Source organism: Sus scrofa, chromosome 8 (genome assembly GCF_054392235.1).
Source record: "Sus scrofa isolate SSC_HxYL_T2T_F1_AM1 chromosome 8, Sscrofa_HxYL_maternal_Yorkshire_Landrace_v2.0, whole genome shotgun sequence".
NCBI classification, from domain to species: domain Eukaryota; kingdom Metazoa; phylum Chordata; class Mammalia; order Artiodactyla; family Suidae; genus Sus; species Sus scrofa.
In genome coordinates this window covers 120,716,415-120,741,124 of record NC_139390.1, presented here as the reverse complement: position 1 = coordinate 120,741,124, position 24,710 = coordinate 120,716,415, and the positions used below count along the sequence as shown (strand labels likewise).

Below are 24,710 nucleotides of genomic sequence, written 5' to 3'. Positions count from 1 at the left end.
AACTATATGGTCTATTCATACAATGGCATATTATTTGGTAATAAAAAGGAATGAAGAACTGATACATCCTATAAAATAGACAAATCCAAAAACATTACACTAAGTGAAAGATGCCAGTCACAAAGACCACACAGTATATAATTCCACTGATATGGCCTGTCGGGAAGAGGAAAGTCTAGGGAGATAGAAAGTGGATTAGTGGTCGCCTTGGGCTGGGATATGGGGAGTGGCTGCTAATGGGTACAGGGTTCTTTTCTGAGGGGATTAAAACGCTCTAAAATTGACTGTGGTGCTGGTTGAACAACTCTGATAACTATACTAAAACCCATCAAATTGTACATTTTCAGGGGTAAAGTGAGTGGTATGCACATTATCTCAACAAAGCTGTTTTCCCAAACTAAAAAGATGAATCACCATAGCCTCTATTTTCTCCTCCTATGGAGCTAAAACATAACTTAGGTTCTTTTTAACAAGTTATGCCTTTATCAATAGGTGTTAGCATTCTTCTGAAAAGGTGTTGAATTTGACATTGCTTATAGCTCTTATTTTTCAAGACCAGTTTTAGTCATCATTCACTCAAAAATATTTTCTGCATGCACACTACATGCTTGATGTTCTTCTAGGTGCTGATGAATCAGAAGTGGTCGATACCAATAAAAGCACTCTTCTCCTGGGGCTTCTCTAATCCTCCCTCCCAGGGCAGCGCTTCTCAAAGCCTGACCCTTAACCAGCAGCTTTGGATCTCCAGAGAACTGCTAGAAATGCAAATTATCATGCCTAGCCCTAAGCCCACTAGGTTAGAGACTGTCAATGTTTTTTTTTTTTGTTTTTGTTTTTTGGGTTTTTTTGTCTTTTTGTCTTTTCTAGGGCCATTCCCATGGCACATGGCAGTTCCCAGGCTAGGGGTCTAATCAGAGCTGTAGCCGCTGGCCTAGGCCAGAGCCATAGCAACGTGGGATCTGAGCCGCGTCTGTGACCTACACCACAGCCCACGGCAACGCCGGATCCTTCACCCACTGAGCAAGGCCAGGGATCGAACCTGCAACCTCATGGTTCCTAGTCGGATTCGTTAACCACTGCGCCACACCGGGAACTCCAGAAACTGTCAACTTTTAAAAAATGCACAGTATGGAGTTCCCTTGTGGCACACTAGTTAGTTAAGGATCCAGCATGGTCACTGCAGGAGCCTGAGTCACTGCTGTGGCTCAAGTTTGATCCCTGACCCAGGAACTTCCATAACTCAGGCGAAGCAAAAAATTAAAAAAAAAAAAAAAAGAATGAAACAAAAAAGAAAAAAGTGCACAATGTGAGAGTTGTAAGTTTTACTGGGAGTAAAATGAGGACTATGGCCCGGAAGGCAGCATTTCAGATAGCTCTGAGGGGAGAGCTGGATATATAGGAGTTTTGCAACAAAGGGCAGGCAATAAGAATGAAAGTTTACTGTTAATAAAAGAAAATCAGCTACCTCAAGGAATTTAGCCTCTTTCCTAGGTATGGGAAAATGCAAGGGTCTGGGCTCCTGGAAATCATTCCTTCGATAAGCACCTCAGTTATCTGGGGCCTCTATCTGGTGCTTTCCACATCCTGAAGGCTCACCTTTGGCAGTGGCTGCAATCTGATGGCTGCTAGATAGCAGGTATTCCTTCCTGAGCTCCCTCAGGGCTCACCGGCTCAGCACCGATGACTGTGACACCGCTTGCTTACTGATGTGGCAGGCAGTATTTTCTTTCTCAAAACTCTGCAGTGGGGCCTGACAAGCTGCATTTTAAAGCTCTCCAAGTGGCTTGGATGTCAGTTCAAGTTTGAGAACCACTGGACTAACAGGAGAGATGGAGGAGGGAAAAGAAAACGCCAAGATAAATAAGGAAATGATGTAAGTTAGAAATAAGCATCAGAGAATGGAGTTCCCATCCTGGCACAGTGGTTAACGAATCCAACTAGGAACTATGAGGTTGCGGGTTCCATCCCTGCCCTTGCTCAGTGGGTTAAGGATCTGGCATTGCTGTGGTGTGGATCGCAGACGAGGCTCGGATCCCGAGTTGCTGTGGCCCTGGCACAGGCCGGTGGCTACAGCTCCGATTAGACCCCTAGCCTGGGAAACTCCATATGCCTCGGGAAGTGGCCCTAGAAAAGGCAAAAAGACAAAAAAGAAATAAGTATCAGAGGGAAAAAGTAGATAAAGCAAAAAATGTGAAGATCTATCAGAGAAAGGGTGATGTTTACACAGGGTGGCCGGAGAAGGCTTCACCAAAAAGGAGACATTTAAGACTTCTGACAAACTCTGACAGAAGCACCTTCCAGACAGGGAACAAACAGCAAGTGCAAAGAAAAGTGAAAAAGTAACGGGAAATCCAGAATGATTGCTGGGCAACCCAACAAGACACTTGGAGACAACCGTCATACATTTAAAGCAAGACTGGAGTTCCTCTCATGACTCAGTGGTTAACGAACCCGACTAGCATCCATGAGGACGTGGGTTCAAGCCCTGGCCTTGCTCAGTAGGTTTAAGGATCCAGCGTGGCCGTGAGCTGTGGTGTAGGTTGCAGATGCAGCTCAGATCCTGCGTTGCTGTGGCTGTGACGAAGGCCAGTGGCTACAACTCTGATTTGACCCCTAGCCTCAGACCCTCCATATGCCACAGGTGCGGCCCTAAAAAGACAAATAAATCAATCAATAAATAAAGGAAGACCAGTGGCCATGACCATGTCACATGAGTGGCTCAGGCTGACACATGGAACAGTCAAGAGACATTCAACCAGGGCTGTGGTTTGACCCAGAGGTCTTCACAATGGGGAATGAACACATACCCTCTTATGTATAAAAACATGGACTTTTTAAAGAGATCATTTCCATCCAGATCTTTAACTTCCAGATATATGCCTTGTTAAAGCTGGTCGGCCTGAGAAGATGCCCAAGTTTGAGGATCTTTTTCCCACCTCTCCCCACAGAGTCCTCCTGGGGTACAGGAGAGAGCATCTCTGTCCATTTGCATCTTACTATCACTCACTGCCCTGGGGTGGATCCTCAGGAGCCAAAGGGACCATTTGACAATTCTTTTAATAGGCATGCCTCGAAAGCTGCACCCCTCTGGCACTAACCATCTCATTAATAGATGGATTTGCAATAAAATCATGTTTTTATATAATTAAGGAGCTCCCTGTGTGGCACAGTGGGTTAAGAATCCAGTACTGTCACTGCTGTGGCTCTGGTTACAGCTGTGGTGTGTGTTCAGTCTCTGGCCTGGGAACTTCCATGTGCTGTAGGCATGGCTAAAAGAGAGAGAGAGAGAATATATGATCAATTAATCACAAAAAATTCTAACACTGGTCTCCTAACCCATTTCATTTCAATTAAAGTGATGAAGCAAATAAGACTTTCCAGTTCTGTATTTCCAGGATTTTAAACCAAAAAATGGGGTTTCAGACACAGACAACTGTATCTCTGGAGAAGCAAGTGCACCTCTTCCCTGAGGCCTCCAGTTTTAGCTCCCAGCCAGGCTGCCTGGGAGGAGACAGGAGCTGAGTCTGCTGGAAGGGGACTGGGGCCCAGGAGGGTATTATACCAGTTAGCTGCCTACACTTGCAGAACTTGCCTCATTGAGTCTTTTGTTTAGGGATATTTTTCCAAGTTACTTTACTTTTGGGCAAGAAGAAACATGCATCTAATGAATTTTAATTTATTTTGGCACCATGAAACTTAATTCATTTTGGCACCATGAAATATCTTCCGCTTTTCTTTTTAAATTTAGTAGAAAGCATACCTGAGAAACTATAAATTGCTGAGTACATGGTTGAGAGAAAACAGAGAATAAGACATTGTTTTAATTACTAGAAAAGTACTCTCCCTTGGGATTTCTTGCTTCCTGGTTAAAAAAAAAAAATCCTGGAAGTGGAGTTCCCGTTGTGGGACACAGAAATTAATCTGTTTAGTATCCATGGAGGATGCAGGTTCGATCCCTGGCCTCATTCAGTGGGCTGGGGATCACAGTGTTGCTGTGTGCTGTGGTGTACGTCACAGACGCGGCTCGGATCCCAAATTGCTATGGCTGTGGTTTGGGTCAGCAGCTGCAGCTCCAATTTGACCCATATGGGAACTTGCATATGCCATGAATGCAGCCCTAAAAAGCGGGGAAAAAAAAAAAATCTTGAAGCAAATTCAGCAGTTTGGGTACAAGGAGGCTCACTGTTTATGTCTGTTTGATCTTTTCATAGTAAAAAAACTTAAAATAAAAAGATCTGCCACTGGAGTTTCCATCGTGGCTCCACAGGTTAAGAACCCAATGTAATGTCCATGAGGATGTGGGTTCAATCCCTGACCTCCCTCAGTGGGTTAAGGATCTGGTGTTGCTGCAAGCTGCGGTGTAGGTTGCAGATGCAGCTCGGATCTGGTGTTTCCATCGCTGTAGCGTAGGCCTGCAGCTCCGATTCCACCCCTAGCCTAGGAACTTCTATATACCACAGGTGCTGCCCTTAAAAAAAAAAAAAAAAGATCTGCCACAATATCCTACCTCCCAATTTTTCTGAGTAAACCAAAGAGCATTTTTTAAAACTATTAAGATTGCAAGGTGTTGGGTATGTGCCCAAATTATGCTAAGAATCTATAGGCCACTTCCATACATAATCTTCTAGTTCCCCTTCCCCTTTCTTTTCCTTTTCCATCCACTCCAGCCAAATCCTTCCTATAATTCTGCTGGGAAAACACAGCATTAGTGACTAAGAACCAGAGTGAGTTATTTCCTTCCGATTCTCCATTCCTATTTTCAGGGTATTCAATGGCCTAGTTTCTACTCAGAGAACAGCAAAAGCAGGCTTATTCTTTCCTAACAGGAAAAGGGAGTGGTTTGTAGTAATATTTGGCTTGGTGTACAGACACCCAGACAGTTCCGATAACATTTACTGCCCACATGATTTTCATTTGTTATTTATGGACCAGTGTATGCTTTTAGGTGTCTTTTTGTACATTTTTTTCTTCCTTGGAAGGACAGGTCAAGTACTATGAGTTATGTATTTTTCACAATACCCAGCCTCTTGTGCCTAGTTAGCGCTCAGTGAAAGTTAGATATAAGATATTTATTTATTTATTTTTGTCTTTTGGCCTTTTCTAGGGCCGCTCTCGCAGCATATAGACGTTCCCAGGCTAGGGGTCTAATTGGAGCTGTAGCTGCCGGCCTACACCATGGCCACAGCAACATGGGATCTGAGCCACGTCTGCAACCTACACCACAGCTCACAGCAACACCAGATCCTTAACCCACTGAGCGAGGCCAGGGATCGAACCCGCAACCTCATAGTTCCTAGTCAGATTCCTTAACCACTGCGCCACGACGGGAACTCCAAAGATATTTATTTTAAGGTGTGATTTGTGTTCTCTAGCAAGTTCAGTGATGACTGACATTCAGAAATCCGAAGTCTAGCAGAACCAGGACAATTCATTTCAAAAGAATTCATTTTCTTTCTACGGCTGGGACTAAATGGTACTAGCGGGTGACCAGGCTAACATCAAGGGGCCTCTCATATCTGCAGTGGACGTTTTCTACACTTTCTACAAACTGCTGTCCTCAACACCCACACACATGGCCCTGTGCCACTTTCTTGACCCACCTTAATTTCTACATGGGATGTTTTGTTATTTATCCACTTCCTTATAGGACATACAAACTTCTATGATGCTATTTGGAGAACCGCATGGTTTGTGAGTTTATTACGATTTTATGAAGAACTCTGCATTTTGAAACGAAACTTGTAAAGGCAAAGAGCATATACCAACTATCATCTATCACTCATCCTACCACCATCTTAAACCAACTGCCAAACAGTGTACTCCTCCAAAGAGAAGGCCTGGGATACCAACAGGCACATGCCTTATCTATCCCAAGACGTGTGGATAAACTGAAAAGGGCACAATGAGAAGAAAACTTGAGTTCGGAGTTTCTAATCACCGAAATGAATCTTTTGAATGGTTAACGAGCCAAAGACAAACAGCAAAAGTGAGGCTCCCACATTCCTGGAGGTTAAGAAAACAACTTGAAAAGGCTACATTGAAAACCTTGCTGCTACGAAGCGCAATGCACAGCAACACTGACAATAACCTGGTAGCTTGTCAGGAACTGAATCTCCAACTACCTGCCAGACCTCCAGAATCAGAGCTCAGACACTGGCACACTGTCCTGACTGCTGATCATCAGGCATACGCTCTGCTTATACATTATGGCTCTCCAACTCTCTGTTTTAAAGATCAAAGAACATCTGAATAAATGGGTAACATTTAAATGGATATTTTAAACCATCAATACTTTTACTGGAAGGGCCCCTGGACCCCTCCAGTTGGGAAGCCCAACTATAAGAAATTCCTAGAAGTCAGAAATGAGTCTGAGACTACCTGTTCAATCATTCATTATTTGTTGATTGATCTCTCCTAGATATGGGGAATAAAACAGCTCAAAAACATTTCAGGGACGGAGACAAACAATAAACATATAAAGAAATCTTTACACTATGACAGGTCATTACCTCCTACCATGGTGACAGCAAGCCATTTCCTACATACAAGATGGGGGTTCAGGAGTACCCACTGTGGCACAGCAGAAACAAATCCGACTAGGCACCACGAGGTTTCGTGTTCGATCCCTGGCCTCGTTCAGTGAGTTAGGGATCGGGCATCGCCATGAGCTGTGGTGTGGGTCGAAGACCTGGCTCAGATCTGGCATTGCTGAGGCTGCAGTGTAGGCTGGCAGCTGTAGCTCCGACTGGACCCCTGGCCTGGGAATCTCCATGTGCCGCTGAGCGGCCCTAAAAAGCAAAAAAAATTGGGGGTTCAGAGGCTAGGCAGCCAAAAATATATTCATGCCTACCTCCGAAGTTGAAATTAACCATTAAAACTGTCTGAGAGTGCACACGAAAGCTTGTACATGAATGTTCACAGCAGCATTATTCACAGCAACCAAAGAGCAGGAATAACACAAATGACCATCAACTCATGAACAGATAAGCAAAATGTGATACATCCATAAAATGTAATATTATTGATCCACATAAAGGAATGAAGTATTGATATAAGCTATAACATGGCTTAACCTTTTAAACAGTATGTGAAGTTAAAGAAGTCAGACACTAAAGGCCATATATGATTTCATTTGTCACAAAGTCTAGAATAGGGAAGCCCAGAGACAAAAAGTAGATTATTGCTTGTCAGGGGTTATTACAGAGCGGAAAAGGGAAGGATAGGGAACAACCACGAATGGGTACAGGGCTTCTTTGAGGAGTGATGAAAACGCTCTAAAACGAAACACTGGTGACGGCTGTCAAACTGTGAATTAACTGAACACCTAAACATATGTGAAAAAAAGACAGGGAAAGGATGCAAGCACCAAAGAAATTAGAGGGAAGAATAAGAACAATAGCTAATTCCTATCTCAAATTAGAAACTGGACTTCTATACATGTCTAATATTTATACTATTTTTACTTAGTTAAAACTTTCTTGGTAAAGAATTGTGTCCTTAAGAAAGGATGTTTCAGAAATAATTACCACTTCGGTAAATACCAAAAAGAAAAACAGATTATCTTCATCTGAACTAATTACTCAGTAATTTCCTTTCAAAACAATTCAGGGTTGAAGTTTTACTGTTTTATGGTTGGCATGCTATGGGGTAATTGATCCATCTCAGAGAAAAGATGGTAACATCCAGGCTGATGGATGAGAAAATGCTATTACCAACTAGATTTCATTTCAAATTACTAGTTTTTGCATCTCAGAGTTACATAATTTATTTCCCCTTTTTCTTACTCAAAGCAGAATAGGACAGGGTTTCTCAGCTTTAGCATTGACGAATGACTTTTGGACCTCAGCAATCATAATTCTTTGTGCTAAGGGCTGTTCTGTGCAATGCAGCATGTTGAGCAGCGTCCCAGGCCTCTACCCAACAGATGTCAGAAGCCCCTACACACACACACACACACACACATACATACATACACACAAATATAACAACCAAAAGTGTCTCCAGATACTGTTGAACACCTCCCTGGGATGGCACATTTTTACCTGGTTAAGAACCACGAGAGAAGAAACTATTCCTCAAAGGTCAGTGTAACAGCCATGCTGGGGAAACTTATTCTACATTTCAACTTCAAAGAAGTACCCATGTTCATACTGCCTGCTGGGTACCCTGCCAGAACCAGGACTACAGAACTGCCCAAAACCGTGGCACCAAAGTAGCCACTACCTTTTGAAATTTCCTTGCCCAGGGAAGAAAGTGAAAATAAATACATGAATACACAAGTACACAGATAAGTAGAAAGATGTTGGCAGCCATCCCAAAGTTACTATCTAGACCTGCCACCCTGTTCCATTTAACTTTCTGAGACAATGAAAATGTTCTATACTGTGCTGTCCAGTGCAGTGGCCACTAGCTTCCTGTGGCAATGTAGCACCTGAAAGGCGGCTAGTCCAATAAAGGAACAGAATTTTTCATTTTAACTAAACTTAAGTTGCCACAAGTGGCTAGGGGCTACCCGACTGGACAAAACGCAGATCTAGACCTGTCATCATTCTGCTTGTTCTAGTTGTCAGTCAACACTGAGAGTATATTCTTGGTAGAAGTCCAGCTTTCCTTCTTCTTTAGGCAACTCTTCCAGCAACATCTCCCTAGCTTCCAGGGTAGGAAAATCAAGACCTACCCCTGCCCACAACCAGGCCAGTGCTCTGAAGGATGAATATATGGCTTTTCATATGCTGTGTGTTCCATTTCCGAATGCTTGTTTCACTTTTAGATCACCTCGGTCTTCCCCAAATCCAGAATGGGCTGCTGGCCTTCTATGAAAGGCATCAAACAGTGTGAGTGACAGACTGTTAAAAAAAAATGATCTCATTCATTTATTTGCTTTTTAATGGACTCTCTCCCAAGGGGAAGGTAATAACCATGACAGCAGGACCCTTTTCTGCCTTTTAACCACTGCACCTTCAGCACCTGGAACAAAGGTGCATACAAAGCAGGTGTTAAATATCTGATGAATTCATAAATAAGAACATGAGCTGGCACTAAAGGGTTTAAATATATTAACTTCATTAAACCTCACTATAACCCTATGAAATATGCACTATTACCTCCACTACAAGCTTATGTTTTATTATCCACATTATTGCATTTGAAGACACTGAGGCACAGAGGAATTAGGTAGCATGCCCAAGATCACACAGGTAATTAAGTGACAAAACTATAATTTTAATCCTACCACATATGGAACTTAGTCTCTTACTTTGGCTACGCTGAGTTTTTGTTATCTAAGGCTTTTAATATCAGAAGTACCCAAGCTTACTCTGCACTCCAGCCCTCATCCCCATCCTGGTACATCAGGAGAAGCTCGGTGCAGACACAATAACGTCTATAATGAAGTATGATTGCATGATAATAGCAGGGTGCAATGTAATACTGAAGTACACAAAAAATTCGGCCCATGTGCAAAAGTGTGTGGACACAGGAGGGCCCCACTGTTACAGCAGAGGAGCCCAAGGCCCTGAAGATTTCCACAACGGATAAAGGTTAATAGGCATCCCAGGCAGAAGGAAAGGCTTGTGTAAAACCCTGAATGTAACGGCAAACCAGAAGACGACTGCATGTGCTTTGGAATGGCAGGCTCGATTTCAGACGCCTCTGTGGGCAGGAAGAAAGGCCCAAGCACGGGACTCAGCTGGACATGAGTCTACAAAATGGGTGAGTAACACCTGGGTCTGCAGTGAGTGCCCCACGCTTCCCTCAGCCCAACCAACCCACAGTTTGAAATGTTTCACCGAAGGCAGATGAACACTGGTCCCAGTGGACAAAGGTTCAATCAGATGGAGAAGGATGATATTCGTTACATCTGTGGCTTTCTCAGACTGAGGAAAAGAGGAGGCTAAAGGGCACGTTCACTCTTGACTTTCTTTACTGTTCTTATAAGATACATGGAGACACCTTCCTGGGGAGATGAACCAAGTTTCCTGATGCCATCACACTGCCCCTTCCCATCTCCCAGCCTGCATCCCCCATGAAACCACTTCCCCAGTCTGCTCCTTAACTGGACACATTACCCAAAACTTAGTGCATGCTTTCTCCTTTTTCTCTCTATATTCTCGAATGATTTTAACTATCAAATCTTTATTTCCCAACCTTAATCCCAACCCAATCCCTATAGTTGGGCGGTCCCCCTGTCCCTACAGAGTTTTTAAAATATGGTTAGTCTAAATTGAGACGTTTGCTAAGTGTGAAATATATACTTACATAAATATCTTAATAATTTTATATCACATGATAGTATAAAACTCATTTTTATATGGAGATGATAGTACTTTGGATACACTGGGTTACATAAATTATTAAAATTTATTTCAACCTTTTCTTTCTACTTTTTTTTAAGAAGACCTTCAGAAAAATTTAAATTACATTATGTGGCTTACATTATATTTCTACTGGATAGCCTTGTTCTACAGACTATCTCTACTAAGGCCAGCCCTTACACACAGCATGCTTAAAACTGGATCCCCCACTTATAAGCTCTATGATATCTCTGTGCCTGTTTATCAATAAAACATAGAAACTAACTAATAAAGAGGATAACTATAACTATAAGAGCTAACACACATGATACTCAGGCACTAAGAGCTAACACACACACAACACTTCCTGACACAGTTCTGAGTATTTTTCAGCCATCAATTCCTTTAATTGTCACAATATCCCTATGAGGCTATCACTCTCATTTCATAGATGAGCAAACTGAGGCACAAAGAAATTAAGTGACTAGCCAAAAGTTACATAGTTAGTAAGTGATGGAGCCCAGGCTCAAGTCCAGGCAGAGTCCTCACTTTAAATCACTGTCCTTCATGACACCCACCTTAAAAATGTTACCACCTTCGCCTGGTACTGAGCACCCTCACACTAGATGAATTAATAACAAGGAAAACACCTTCAATGGTGCTCATGTACCAAGCATGATTCACTTCTATTAATTCATTTAAACCTCACTATAACCCTGTCTGTTCTCCAAAACTTCTACTTCTGGGCTCCAACAGTGTCTAACTTCTTCAGCAGACCCCGTCTTCCTGGAATACTAATCTCATCATGTGATGAGAACTTCAAAGGTGCATGGGTTCTCTACACTTGTGCCCATTAGTTGATATAAGTATGTGAGAGGGAACGATGATGGGTGTTCCCTACTGGGGCAAAGAAAGATTTACAAGGCCCTGAAAATCAAAAAATTCTAGCCTCATCCAAAATCTCCCACAGAATCAATTCTCAACTCAGCAGCCAAATATTAACAACTGCATAACCTGGTCCCACCCCAATTATTCACTCTTATCTCCTTCAGTCAACAAAAATCCTGCAGAGTGGTTAAACAGGTCTTTTCATTGCTCCTGGATTAAATAACAGCTATTACTATTATCACTCCTAGATTTTATTCATACAGTTCCCCTCTGCCTCAGAAATCTGCGCACACTTCTCTTCCACAAACCCTCCCCAAAACACTCAGGCTAAACCAATCTCTCCTCTAAACTGTGATAAAACAACTGCCACACCACTCCCTGGGGTCTGTAATGATGTATCATCACCTGCAAATGCCAATTACAACCCCATCTAGGCCACGAGCAACCAAAAGGCAAAAGCACAGAGTTCCTCATTTTCTCCAAGACTAGCACCTGCCTCTACAAGGAACACACACTTATCCGGCAAATGGAATAGTAAGTGAGTTACAAGTGGTGTAGGTGAAACGATCTGAAAAATACCTTAAGTTAGCCAACCTTATTTCCCTAACCAGGAAATACCTCAAGGTAACCGGAGCAATATCAATAGTTCCATGGCAGTGGTCTCATTGCACTTTCCAATTCATTATCTTCTTTCCTCTTCAGAACAGTCCAGTGAAGTACACACTCTTAGGCCTTTAAGTCAGCTGAAGTGTGAAGAAGTAGAGTGTTTTTCCTCAAGATTACACAGCTACTAAATGGCAAAGCTGAAACCCAAAACCAGACCAGTAGTCCAACCCTCTTTCCAATGTCCTTTTATCCCCTCTCCCTCCTTATTATCTAAAGAGTTAAATAACTAAAAGAAGAAAGGAATCGGGTGAGAACCTTGGTAACAACAGATATGGTAAATTAATGGCTTAAAATGAACGTCTGCCTAAAATGGCTTCTTTTTTTTTCTTTGACTCACCAAGGGCAATGATGATTTGCAAGGCTGCATTTAAACCTCATGATCTTGTGCTACCGTGAAATAAAAATTTCCATCCAAACTTAAAACCAGTGCCTTTCCAGACTGGAGAGTTGGTCACCATCTCCTTCACTCCACCCCTTCTGCACTTAAAAAAAAAAAAATCTTACGGCTGTTTCTTACAAAAGAGTAATTAAAGAAGGAAGCAACCTTCTAAGGACGCAACACTAACGAAGTCAACTGGCAGTCCCTGCTAAACGTTATAAACCATTAGTTTTCCCACACTTTACCGTCTCCATGTTATTTATTAGATATTCCAATTTAACAGTGAGTCACAAAGAACCTCAGTTCAGGACAGTCTCAACTCATGAATGGCCACATTGTTAGGTACCCTCCCTTCACACTGAAACTCAGAAATGGAAAGACATGGACATGGACCCAAACCTGGGCTAACTGCTCTGGCAGAGGCAAGAAAAACCAGGAACGTACCAAAGGCGCCTGCCTCCGCCTCCGCAGCAGACCTTCAGGCCGCTACAGGGGATGCGAGCAGCTCCCCCTCGGGGGTGCAGGTTTTAGCAGCCGCCAGCTCACTTCCAAAAAATCCTCCCCGAGGTCCCGTCTGAGCCGAGGAACTGGAGAAGTGGGCGTTATTCCCACGGACAGTCGATCGGACTACAAGTTGAGCCCAGCCCGAGACCTCCCCGCCGCCGCACCACCCACCTCCCCAGCTGGAAAGCGCCGCGGCCTCGGGTACCACCCCCGGCTCTCCCGGGAGGATGCAGAGGAGGCAGGAGGAAGGCAGCTGCTCCTAAACGAGCTGCAGCGGGAGCCTCCCAGAGCCTCCTCCGCACCTCTGTGCCTGCTCACCCAGTTTTGCGCGTTATTGCTCAGCTTGACTTTCTTGCACAGGCTACCGGGTACTTCCATGGCTACACAGCGCGCGCGGGTGCCGGCGTTCTCAGTGCCCACAGGGTAGCGGGAGAAGGGGAGGTCGGCGGGGGCGGGACGGGAAGGCGGGGCCTCCTCGCGACGCAGCTGGCCAGCGCTGTCGTAGGCACGCGCTCGTGCCCGTGGCTCAGACCACGTCGCGTCAGCCGCTCCTCCGAAATGGGTCCGGGGCAGAGGTATGTGGGGTGGGGCGAAGCAACGGACGAGAACCGGAGGCAGGAGTTGGCGGCCGGGCTTGAGAGCGCGCACGACGGGAGCGCGCAGGAGGCTCTTCCCTCTTGATTCCGAGGAAGAGGCGGGGCCTGAGGAGGCAGTGGTGGAACTTCCCGGTCCTTCCTCCGAGCGCAGCCGGCGGTGCGCATGCGCAGAGCTGAAATCGCTTCTCCGGCTTGGGCCAAAAAGGGCAGGAAAGTTACCAGGCTCCCCGCTGCTGTTTCGTGGGCCGGCGAAGACGCTGACGTGGTTCCCCGCCCCTCTGCCTTCTCCGTAAGCCCGGCCACCAAGTCTCCTGTTCTCCACATCTGTGCCCATGTCGGCCTGGCCGTATTTAAAAAGGAATTTTCCAGCCGCGCGAGGGGAAGAATCGATTTACTGACCAGCTCCTTCTCCACACCGATTTGCTTTAAAATTCTTCTCAACGCACAGTTTCCAAAAAAAAAAAAACAAAAAAACAAAACAAAAAAAAAAAACCCATCTCTGGACATCAGTCATTAATACGGCTTGTGGTTTTAGTGATTATCTGCAAGGTCCCTGCTTCCCCACTTGGAGACCTCTCTTCAGGAGATTTCTCTCAGGTACTTCTCACCGGCGAGACCCAAAATGGGGCCTCTGTATTATTAGCTTCTCAGAAAATCCTAAGAGGAATGCAATCCAGTCTGAGGGAAGGGCCTGGGTTACCACAGAGTAGAATGTCCATTTGTGGAGGACACTTTTAAATTCACCTAATTTTAAATTATTCCAGGGCTACTTCACAGGAGGATGGGCTGGAGGTGTGGGGGAGCTTTCTCCACTTCCACCCCCGTTACTCTCAGGGCTTTTCTATATCTGGTCCCTAGCACTGAGATAGTTGCTTGAATCGCTTCTCCATAACCCAGTGCCCTCCCCTCCACACACACATACACACCCCAATCGCTAAGACCTGACTTTACTGCCTCTTGGTCGAAGGACAGAGACAATGAAAGGGGCACACCAAACTGAGGAGGTGCCTTGAAACTGAAAAAATGAGGCACGCACCTCCATATTATCAGTGGATCGATTAATATACAGCAACTTACAAGGCGGTGTTATTAACCAGGGTTCTTGGACTCTTTCATCAATACAAATTAAGAGACCAGACAAGAAATTCAGACAAGGCTTTCTTAGGGCATGTGCTACAGCCCTAGGGAGCGAAACAACTAAGTTTCCCTTTGCTTGCCCCCTGGGGTCTGTCGGCGCCCCGGACCATGAGTCAAGCTGGAGGGGTGGCTTAGATGGTCTGTCCACCCCCTTGGTGGTACTGTGTGGAGGGTGCATGCCCCATACCCTGTTATTGCTCGCAACTCAGAGGTAGCAGTTGGGGTTTTGGTGGTTTTGTATCTTGCTGGTTATTTGCCCTAACTGCAGTTATTTTTAGCCCCCTAAGTTTCTCTGTACTTTGTTGCTGGAGGAAATATTTTGTCCAGGTACAAGCACTGCCTCAAAGGGTCCCAGGTCCCAGGTCTCAGCCTGACTCAGTGAGATCAAGAGGACTATAACCCAGAAGCATTCGCAGCTGCTCTTCACTCCCAATAGCTGAGAGGCCATTGGGATGGTTTTATAGTTAACCTAGGGTATGAGAGTAGTGCTTAGAAATAGGAAGTGTATTCCTAAGTCAGGGTTTATGGATGGGTAACAAGTCTCCTGGGTACCAGGAATATGTCAGCAAAAGTCTTCATAACTGGGGACTAATAAAGCAGAGGCCACCAGATCCTAATGATTATTAATTACATATTAACTGAAAAGCCCTTGATGACAGAGAAGTGATTTACTGTAGAGTACAGTCCTGGGTGGGGTCACTGGAAGGACAGCAAGAAATACAAGCCCAAAATGGTGTCAGTTATGCTGATGGCTATACATTCTTTATTTTTTCCATGCATTCTTAATAGCTAGCAAAATCAGTCCCCTGTTTACTTACCCCACTGCTACTGTCTAAGTATTAGGCCTTCCCCATATCCAGGATGAATCACAACTAATCCCTTTAACTGGGCATCCTCCAGCCCATGGATCTGCTGCCCCTAACACTCCACTCTTTCAGTTTTATAGTGGAACTAGTGGCTCATGGAAGTTCCCCAGCTAGGGGTCAAATTGGAGCTGCATCTTCGACTTGTGCTGCAGCTGACGGCAACACTGGATCCTTAACTCACTGATCAAGGTCAAGGATCAAACTTGTATCTTCACAGAGACAACATCTGATCCTTAGCAGCTAAGTCACAACAGGAACTCCCACACACTCCATTCTTAGCATTACTGTCAGAGTGGTATTTCTAAATTGTAAATTTGATCTTGTTACTTACCTCTTAAGTTGTCAATGGTTCCTTATAGCTTTCTCTTTGGAGAGTCTTCATTTACAGCCTGTATACAGAACTGAATTTCGGTATAATTCTAAACTGTACCAATAACAGGAATGAGCTTGGAAAAGGATCCCAACCTTCAAATGAAAACACAGCACCACATTTGGAATCAGACATTTCTCCAAGGAGTCCCAGGGCTCCTCATTTTTAGAAGGAAAATGTATTTGGATATCAAAATCTTGGCTTTTTGGTGTGTTCAGTGCTTCTGAGTTAATCTATATTTCTAGACTTTTTGAGGGAAAGACTTTTTCTTGGTAAAATGTAAGTTTACATTGATACTATAAATTTGAATTTATCATTTCTTCATTTGTTGCAGATAAGCCTGAAACATCTTGTCAAACCCAAAACAAGGAATTATCAAAAACTACTAGCATTATGTTAAAAGGACTCAAAAGCCAACTTGAAGAAGATTTCCAGTGCCAAATAACACAATTAGAGTGCTAAAGGGATAATAACTATGAGATTGAACAAATAAAATATGTTTAAATCTAGATATTCATGGAGTTCCCTTGTGGTGGTTAAGGATCCCAGGTTGTCACTGCTGTGGCTAAGTTTCAGCCCCTGGCCCAGGAACTTCCCCATGCTATGGGCACTGCCAAAAAAAAAAAAAAAAAAAAAGCAAAACCTATATGTTTAAAAGAGCTCATTTTCATCCCTGGGGGATGCTAATAAACCAGTTCATCATTTTGAAAACTGATAAATAAAAGGAAAGAATTTACCCTGCCTTCCATGCACTAACTGTAAGTCAGGTAATGAAAAAGGTGGTGAGGGAAAGTTTCTCTTTGTAGACATACAGCTAATAAATTAAAATGGAAAGACAGACTTACGATATCGCCATTTTACACCTTTTAATGAAATATGAATAAAGACAATGGTATTCATTGGCTGCTAAATCATGAAAATAAGAATATTAGAACTTTTTTGCCTCCTGATGAAATATTAATGCCCTTCAAAAAATCAAACCTGATTCTAATCAAATCTTCAGGTCTAATTATCAGTTTTAGTTAATGCAGAGAAAGGGGGAAATGTAAAATCACCATAAATGCAATCAGTCAAGTCCAAACTCTGGAAAATTCTACATTATAAATGACTTGATTAATAATTTAATTATAAAAAAATAAATGAGGAGGAACTAAAGATTAAAAGGTAACATGAGAAATATCAAGCAATTGAAATATATGAACTTTTTTGAATATTGATTCAAACAAAAAAATCTTTTTAAACAGAAATTTGAAGAGACCCTAGACTCTTGATATTAAACACTTTTTTGGTGTAATAATAGCATTGTTATTACACTTTTAAAGGAATTATTTTAGATATATATAAAGAAAGATTTATCAATGAAGTATCAATGCCATAAGTATTTAGAAAACAAAATTAGGCTCTTGGAAATTAAACACAAGATAGCAGGAGTGGAAGAAAAGGTGAAGGTATCCTTCAGAATGCAGAGCAAAAATCAAAATGATGAGAATTAGAGAAAGTTTTTTAAAGAGAGTAGTCCAGGAAATTTAACATCCAAATGTTGGGAGTTCCAGAAAGAGAAAACTCGCAGGAGGAAATAACCAAGAACACTATTCAACAAAACTTCCTATTACTGAAAGACTTGAGATCTTCCCTGAATGTCCATTTCAACAGATAAAAATCAAACAAAGCACAGCACTATGAAGTCTCCAAACACTGTTGCCCAGTGTTCTGAAATTGTTTGGAAATCCTAAAGGCTTCCAAGGAAAAGGAACATTCACAAACAATCAGGAGTAAAAATGAATTGAAGCTATTGAGAGAAACACCAAGAGTTAGAAGATAAATGGAACAGTAGCTTCAGGGCTCTAAAAGAAAAGTATTTCCAACTTAGAATTTGGAATTATCACACAGCCATTCTCAAAGGAATATTGGATGATAGGCTTCACCTAAATGTAAAGAGAAAAACATGGCATCCAGAGAAAAAGACTTCCCACACAGGAGACGGCTGGAGGGAATTCCCAGATTGATGGTGAAGGGAGATCCCAGGATAACTGCTGGAAAACCAGCCATAGAGGATAATTATTGAGAAGCCTCTCCAAGAAGTCAGAGAGCCTTGTTTAGGAAGGTTAAATTGATAGAGCTTCTATGGGAATGACCATACTGAAAATCATACAGGCAGCTGACAGAGTTGGGATTAAATTTGTGATAACTACTTAGAAAACTAAATCATCAAAAAGGATACAGTTATTCCACCTTTTCTGTACAAACTATATTTCAGGGTCATCAAATAGTTGATAAGAAAAAGTTCATACTGATAAGAATTTTAGCTAATTAATGCAAAAGGAATATTGGCATTTAAAAATCGCCATTTTAAACACCTGATGAGGGAATTGACATAGGCAATAAAAGTATTAGAATGAAAGGTAGTGTGATGGATAATTTAACATCAACTTGATTGGGCTGCTGGGTGCCAGGATACTTGGTTAAACATTATTCTGGGTGTGTTTGTGTTTCTGTATAAGATTAACATTTTAATCAGTAGATTGAGTAAAGCAGGTGGCCCTCCCTAATGTGGGTGGTCATCATCCAATCAGTTGAAGGTCCGAGTAGAACAAGAAGATGACTCTTCAAGTAAAAGGGAACTCTTCCTGTCTTGCTTCCTTGAGCTGAGACATTGCTCTTTTCCTGCCTTCAGAACTGAACCGAAACACTGGCTCTTGGATCTAGAGCTTGCTGTCTTTCAGACAAGAAAATCCATCACCTGCAGTCCTGGTTCTCAGGCCTTTGGACTTGGTCTGGAACTGCACCATCAGCTCTCCTGGGTCTCCAGCCCGCTGACTGCAGATCTTGGGACTTCTCAGCATCCACAATCATGTGAGCCAATTCCTTATATATTCTTTATATCTATCTATCCTTTTGTTTCTGTTTCTCTGGAGAACCATCACTAATACAGGTAGGAAAATAAATTTTATAATGGAGAAATCAGGGTGATACCACTTGCATCCACCAACCAATCTTAGCATCTCTAAAACTGAGACAGCAGATTTTAGGTACCTTAAAATGTGATGTAATACAAAATAATTAGCACTATTACTTTAGTTTGGGTTGTTCAAGAAGCAAGCATAAAAAGAAGGATTTAAATACGAGACATTTATTTGGGAGGTGATTCCAGGAAACACCATTAGTAGAGTGATACAGGAACAAGACGTCCTTAAACAATGTGCTATCAGAGTTCCTGTTGTGGCTCAGCAGGTTAAGAACCCAACATAGTGTCCATGAGGATGCAGGTTTAATCCCTGGCCTCACTCAGTGGGTTAAGGACCTGGCCTTGCCCCAAGCTGCAGCGTAGGTCACAGATGTGGCTCAGATCCAGCATTGCTACCCTGTGGCATAGGATGGCAGTTGCAGCTCCCATTCAATGCCTATGCCTGAGAACTTCCAAATGCCTCAGGTGCAGCCCTAAAAAAAGGGAAAAAAAAAAAAGTGTGCTATTAAGCAGTCATTGTGGGTAACTGGAGCTTAATCCCACCAGGGAAGACTCTGAGAAACAGTGTTGAATGTGTCTTTAGAGTATGTTACCTGAGGGAGAGAGCTAGGGTATTTATACAACTCCCTTTAGTCATTATTCGAGAACTACTCCCAGAGAGTGTTCACTCCCCGGTACTTTCGGATTGCAATGTGCATAGATAAATAGAGAGGACATGTCCCAAAGAGAGCCCTCGTACAAAGAGATGGCCATGTATTATTCACAGATGCTCCAAATGGCATGCTCCAAAATAGTAATGGTTGAGTGGATATGGATGGGCACCAGAAGTATATGCTATAGCCACTTATTAAGTATTCTTTAAAAAAAAAAAAAGCATCTTTCTATACTCTGTATTTTTTTCTGAGAGTACTTCTTTTAAGAAAATAAAAAACAATAAAGAATTTTTCAAAGGAAACCACACACACCCACTCTAAAAAAAAAGAGAAAAGAAACTGCTTCCAGAGGAAAAATAGGCTGGAAAGGAAGGTTAATAATAGTTTTACTACATGGCTCAGCTTAATGACTAAATTCCAAGAGAATGCATAATTCCAAGAGAATTCTCTTAAAGACTTAAGAATAGTTGCCTCCAGGAAAGGAAAATTGGGGGAGGAGGGGAAGATGACTAGGACTTTGCTCTCTGTCTTAAAATTTCTTGTAGAATTATTGGACTCTAAACTATTTGGATGTATAATTTTTACACACACTCAAAAGAAATTTTTTTTAAAAGAGTGAATTAGAAGTCAAATGAACTGTTTGCAGTGGATAAGCAATGAGATCCTGCTGTATAGCACAGGGAACTATATCTTGTCACTTGTGATGGAACATGATGGAGGATAATGTGAGAAAAAGAGAGTGTATACATGTGTGACTGGATCACTTTGTTATACAGTAGAAATTTGATGAAACACTGTAAACCAACTATAATGGAAAAATAAAAATTATTATAAAAATAAATTATATATATATATATTTTATCTTTTCTTGGGCTGCACCCACGGCATGTGCAGGTTCCCAGGCTGGGGTCTAATCGGAGCTGTAGCTGCCAGCCTATGCCAGAGCCACAGCAACGCAGGATCCAAGCTGCTTCTGTGACCTACACCACAGCTCACGGCAACGCCGGATCCTTAACCCGCTGAGCAAGGCCAGGGATCGGACCCACGACCTCATGGTTCCTAGTCAGATTCGTTAACCACTGATCCATGACGGGCACTCCAAAATAATTTTTTAAAAAAGAAGTCAAATGAACCGATCATGTAAGAACAACCCTTAAGATATTTGGCTTGAAAAAAAGAGCAGAGATATGGGAAACAGCTGAGGGATAATATAGAATCAAGATAAAATAGTTTAAAAAGAAGGGAGAAAGTAGAGTAAGTTGTATGCTGACAAGAATGATCCATCAGAGAGAGAGAGAGGAAACAGATGGATGGAGGTCCTTGCAGCTGAGAATCCAGAGCACAAGTAAAGATGGGTCTTTAATGGGCGGTAAGTTCTGCAAAACCAAATGAAAAAAGGAGATAGGCCCAGATGCTAGTCCATCTGTATAGGTGATGGAAAGATAAAGGAATTTCCATTGAAGGCTTTTATTTTGTCATGTTAGTATGAAGCAAGACCATTAGTGAGAGAGAACCATGCTTTGAGAACTATTGCTCTAGATGGGCATTCCTAAATAACTATAACTAAATAATTAACCTTAGGGGAGTTCCACCGGTGGTGCAGTGGGTTAGTGATCTGGCTTGTCTCTGTGGAGGTGCTGGTTGGAACCCTGGCCCGGCCCAGGCACGGTGGGTTAAGGATCCAGCATTGCTGCAGCTGTGGCATACTTTATAGCTCCAGATGGGATTTGATCCCTGGCCTGGGAACTTGGGTATGTCATGGGTGTGGCCAGGGGGGAAAGTAATTAACCTTAGGCATTAAGATCTTTCTTGTCATTTAACTGCATATTTCAAATATCATTGAAAATGAAAAGAACAAATTAAATATTTTAAGCTAAACCGAGGAGCTATAAAAATTAGGAAATTTAAGAGCAAAGTGTATTTTAACCCTTTGGGTACACAGGAGTGCTCAGTAAGAGAGTAGTAGTTAAGTAAGTAAGCTTGGTAATATTGTAAGTCATTTGCCTTGGTAATATCAGAGCATCAGTCAAGTTCGTCTGGGATGAACAGAGTTAAAAAGATGCCGCAAAAGCCAAAGGTAAATGGCCATTAGGATCTCATTCATCCTCCACACTCCCTCATTAAATCTCTTCCAGCTGAGAAACTGGTGTGATGGTTTGGAAGCAGCCAAGGATATTTGGTTTCCCTCTGGAAGGAAGCACCACAGATTCAGGAAAATTCCCTTCTTCCTAATCACTTCAAGTCTCTGGGATCTGCCAGAAGATTTCAAAGTCAGTCTGTAGAGAAAATGACCCCTCTAAGTCAAGGCAATTCCATTTTCTTCACATTTTGTGTGGAGAAGATACATAAAGGCATATCTTCTCCACCAGGGGAGTTTGATTGAGTAAAGGAACAGAGCTAAAAAAATCCTGGAAATATCACTTAGCGATTTTGTCTGAAGAATCTTCTTCTGGTTAACATTGCCTTGTTTTCCTTAGATAAAAGCCCCCAAATAGTGAATTTCAGTTACTGAAAATTATTATATTTTAAAATTATGGCTCATTCATAATTCAAAGGAGATCTTCAGAGTGCTAAAAATCTAGGTTTTCTGCTAATTATATAACCATGTAACTTCTTGGGGGTGGGGAGTGAGGCTGTTGGATACATTTATCTGAAAGTATTCTCCCTTTAAAATTATTCTAGGTTCTTAATTTGTGTGTCATCTATACCTGGAAATGATAATTTAATCAAAACCACAGATTGTCTTTAAGTACCTCACTATATGTAAAGCGTCATTAATAATCCCTGTATGTTAAAGGAATTGAGTAGTAAGAAATGGGATGCAGAACCAAGCACAGCACCTACATTTTTGCTATAATTATTGGATTCATCCTTGTTGTTGTGTATATCAGTAGTTTATTCCATTTATTGATGATTAGTGTTTCATTGTATGTTGTTAGGACTTGATCAAATGAACATTTGTTAAGTGGAGCATAGGGTGCTGGGTGATGAGTTGTGGCTCAACTACAGAGCACAGGAAAAATCAAAATAGAGACGTTTATTACTCACAGATCCTGAACAAGTACATAGCACACCTTGAAGGGCCACATTGGGAGGCTGAGGCAAGGTGCAGACAGAGAGAGTCAGGACCAGAGGTACATGACATTATTAGGGTCTGTGGGTGGGTGCTTTGGGGCCAAGGTTATATTGGTTAATTCAAATGAAAAAGAACAGGGTTTTGGTGAGCTCTATGGTGTGTGTGTCATGGGGTGGGGCATGTGGTCTTCTCTCTAAGAGGCACACAAGGAAAAGATCCTAGGAGGCAGGGGAGACTTGATCACAAGGGCTGTTGGGAAAGTCATATCAGGAACCTACATTTGCTTGTGATTCTGCAGGCCGTTTTCTAGGGCATGTGCTTGCATGAGGGAGCTAGGGTCAGTTTAAGTCACCCCTCCCCAAGGCTGCACAAAATGATGCTGAAATAGCAATACCATTGAGTAGTTTAGCTTAACTCTCAGCATGTTTATACTATGATTTGTTTATTCATCTGTTGATAGATATGTGGGTAATTTCAGTTTGGGGCTATTGCAAATGAACATTCATATACAAGTCCTTGTGTAAACCTGTGCTTTCTTTTCCCCTGAGTATGTACTTAGGAGAAGAATGGCTGAGCCATTTGGTAGGTATATGTTTAATTTTTTGAATTCCAAAACCATTTTCTAAAATGGCTATATAATTTTACATTCCAGCCAGCAGTGTATGAGAATTGTAGTTGTTCAACACCCTTGCCAAGACTTAGTATGTCTGGTCGTTTTAATTTTAGTCATTGTTTAAGTATGCAGTGGTATCTCGTGGTTTTAATTTGCACTTCCCTAATGACTGATGATACTTTTTTCTCTTTTTTGTATTTTTATTTATTTTTTCCTGAGGCTTTTATTTTTTTCTACTATAGTTAATTTACATGTTCTGTCAATTTCTGCTATACAGCAAACTGACCCAATCATACACACACACACACATATATATACATTCTTTTTCTCACATTATCCTCAATCATGTTTCATCACAAGTGGCTAGTTAGAGTTTCCTGTGCGGTACAGCAGGATCACATTGCTTATCCACTGCAGATGCAGTAGTTTGCATCTACTAACCCCAAACTCCCAGTCATCCCACTCCCTCCCCCTCCCCCTCAGCAACCAAAAGTCTATTATCCAAGTCCATAAGTTTCTCTTCTGTGGAAAGATTCATTTGTGCCATATATTAGACTCCAGATATGTGATATCATATGGTATTTGTCTTTCTCTTTCTGATTTACTTCACTTAGTATGAGAGTCTCTAGTTCCCACCATGTTGCTGCAAATGGCATTATTTTGTTCTATTTTATGGCTGAGTAGTATTCCATTGTGTATATATACCACATCTTTTTTTTTTTTTTTTTTTTTGCACACTTTAATAATGATTTTTATGGGAGTTCCCATTGTGGTGCAGAGGAAACGAATCCAACTAGGAACCATGAGGTTGCAGTTTTGATCCCTGGCCTCCCTCAGTGTGTTATGGATCCAGAGTTGCCATGAGCTGTGGTGAAGGATGCAAATGCAGCTCGGATTCCATGTTGCTGTGGCTGTGGCATAGGCCGGCAGCTACAGCTCTCATTCAACCCCTAGCCTGGGAACCTCCATGTGCCATGGATGTGGCCCTAAAAAAAAGCAAAAAAAAAAAAAAGATTTTATTTTTCCATTATAGCTGGTTTACAGTGTTCTGTCAACTTTCTACTGTACAGCAAGTTAACCCAGTCACACAAAATGTATACATCCTTTTTTCTCACATTATCATGCCCCATCATAAGTTACTAGATATAGTTCCCAGTGCTATACAGCAGGATCTCATTGCTTATCCATTCCAAAGGCAATGGTTTGTATCTATTAACCCCAAACTCCCAATCCATCCCATTCCCTCCCTCTCCCCCTTTGGCAACCACAAGTCTGTTCTCCAAGCCCATGAGTTTCTTTTCTGTGGAAAGTTTCCTTTGTGCCATATGTTAGATTCCAGATATAAGTGATATCATATGGCATTTGTCTTTCTCTTTTTGACTTACCTCACTCAGTATGAGAGTCTCTAGTTCCCACCATGTTGGTGCAAATGGCATTATTTTGTTCTTTTTTAAGACTGAGTAGTATTCCATTGTATATAATATATATACCACGTCTTTTTAATCCATTCATCTGTCAGTGGACATTTAGGTTGTTTCCATGTCTTGGCCATTGTGAATAGTGCCACAGTGAATATATGGATAACTGTGTCTTTTTCAAGGAAAGTTTTGTCTGGATATATGCCCAAGAGTGGGATTGCTGAGTCATTTAGTAGTTCTATATTTAGTTTTCTGAGGTACCTCCATACTGTTTTCTATAGTGGTTA

General features: G+C 42.1%; 1 protein-coding gene and 2 long non-coding RNA genes across 6 annotated transcripts in view; 1 reads left to right on the top strand and 2 right to left on the bottom strand.

The window, feature by feature from the left end:
• Positions 1-13,140, bottom strand: part of PAPSS1 (3'-phosphoadenosine 5'-phosphosulfate synthase 1) — a 116,892-nt gene extending 103,752 nt beyond the window's left edge. Inside the window, exon 1 of one of the 2 annotated variants that reach the window (XM_021101695.2) lies at positions 12,670-13,140. Coding sequence is in view for 1 of the 2 variants with exons in the window: in XM_021101693.2 (XP_020957352.1) it covers positions 13,048-13,107 (60 nt within the window). In the remaining variant the exon portion in view is untranslated. The remainder of the gene's footprint in view (positions 1-12,669) is intronic. The other variant, XM_021101693.2, reaches the window with a different exon arrangement.
• On the bottom strand, positions 8,618-12,328 carry LOC146401013 (uncharacterized). Its single transcript, XR_014813246.1, has 3 exons — positions 12,184-12,328; positions 11,799-11,923; positions 8,618-8,813 (listed from the first exon to the last, which is right to left on the bottom strand). It is a non-coding gene; the product is annotated as an uncharacterized LOC146401013 (long non-coding RNA).
• A 104-nt stretch (positions 13,141-13,244) lies between the features above and the next one.
• Positions 13,245-24,710, top strand: part of LOC146401012 (uncharacterized) — an 84,686-nt gene continuing 73,220 nt past the window's right edge. The window contains exons 1-2 of one of the 3 annotated variants that reach the window (XR_014813238.1): positions 13,245-13,304; positions 18,373-18,551. This is a non-coding gene — a long non-coding RNA (uncharacterized LOC146401012). Of the gene's footprint in view, positions 13,923-16,032; positions 18,552-24,710 lie in introns of all 3 variants that reach the window. The other 2 variants (XR_014813240.1, XR_014813239.1) reach the window with 2 other exon arrangements.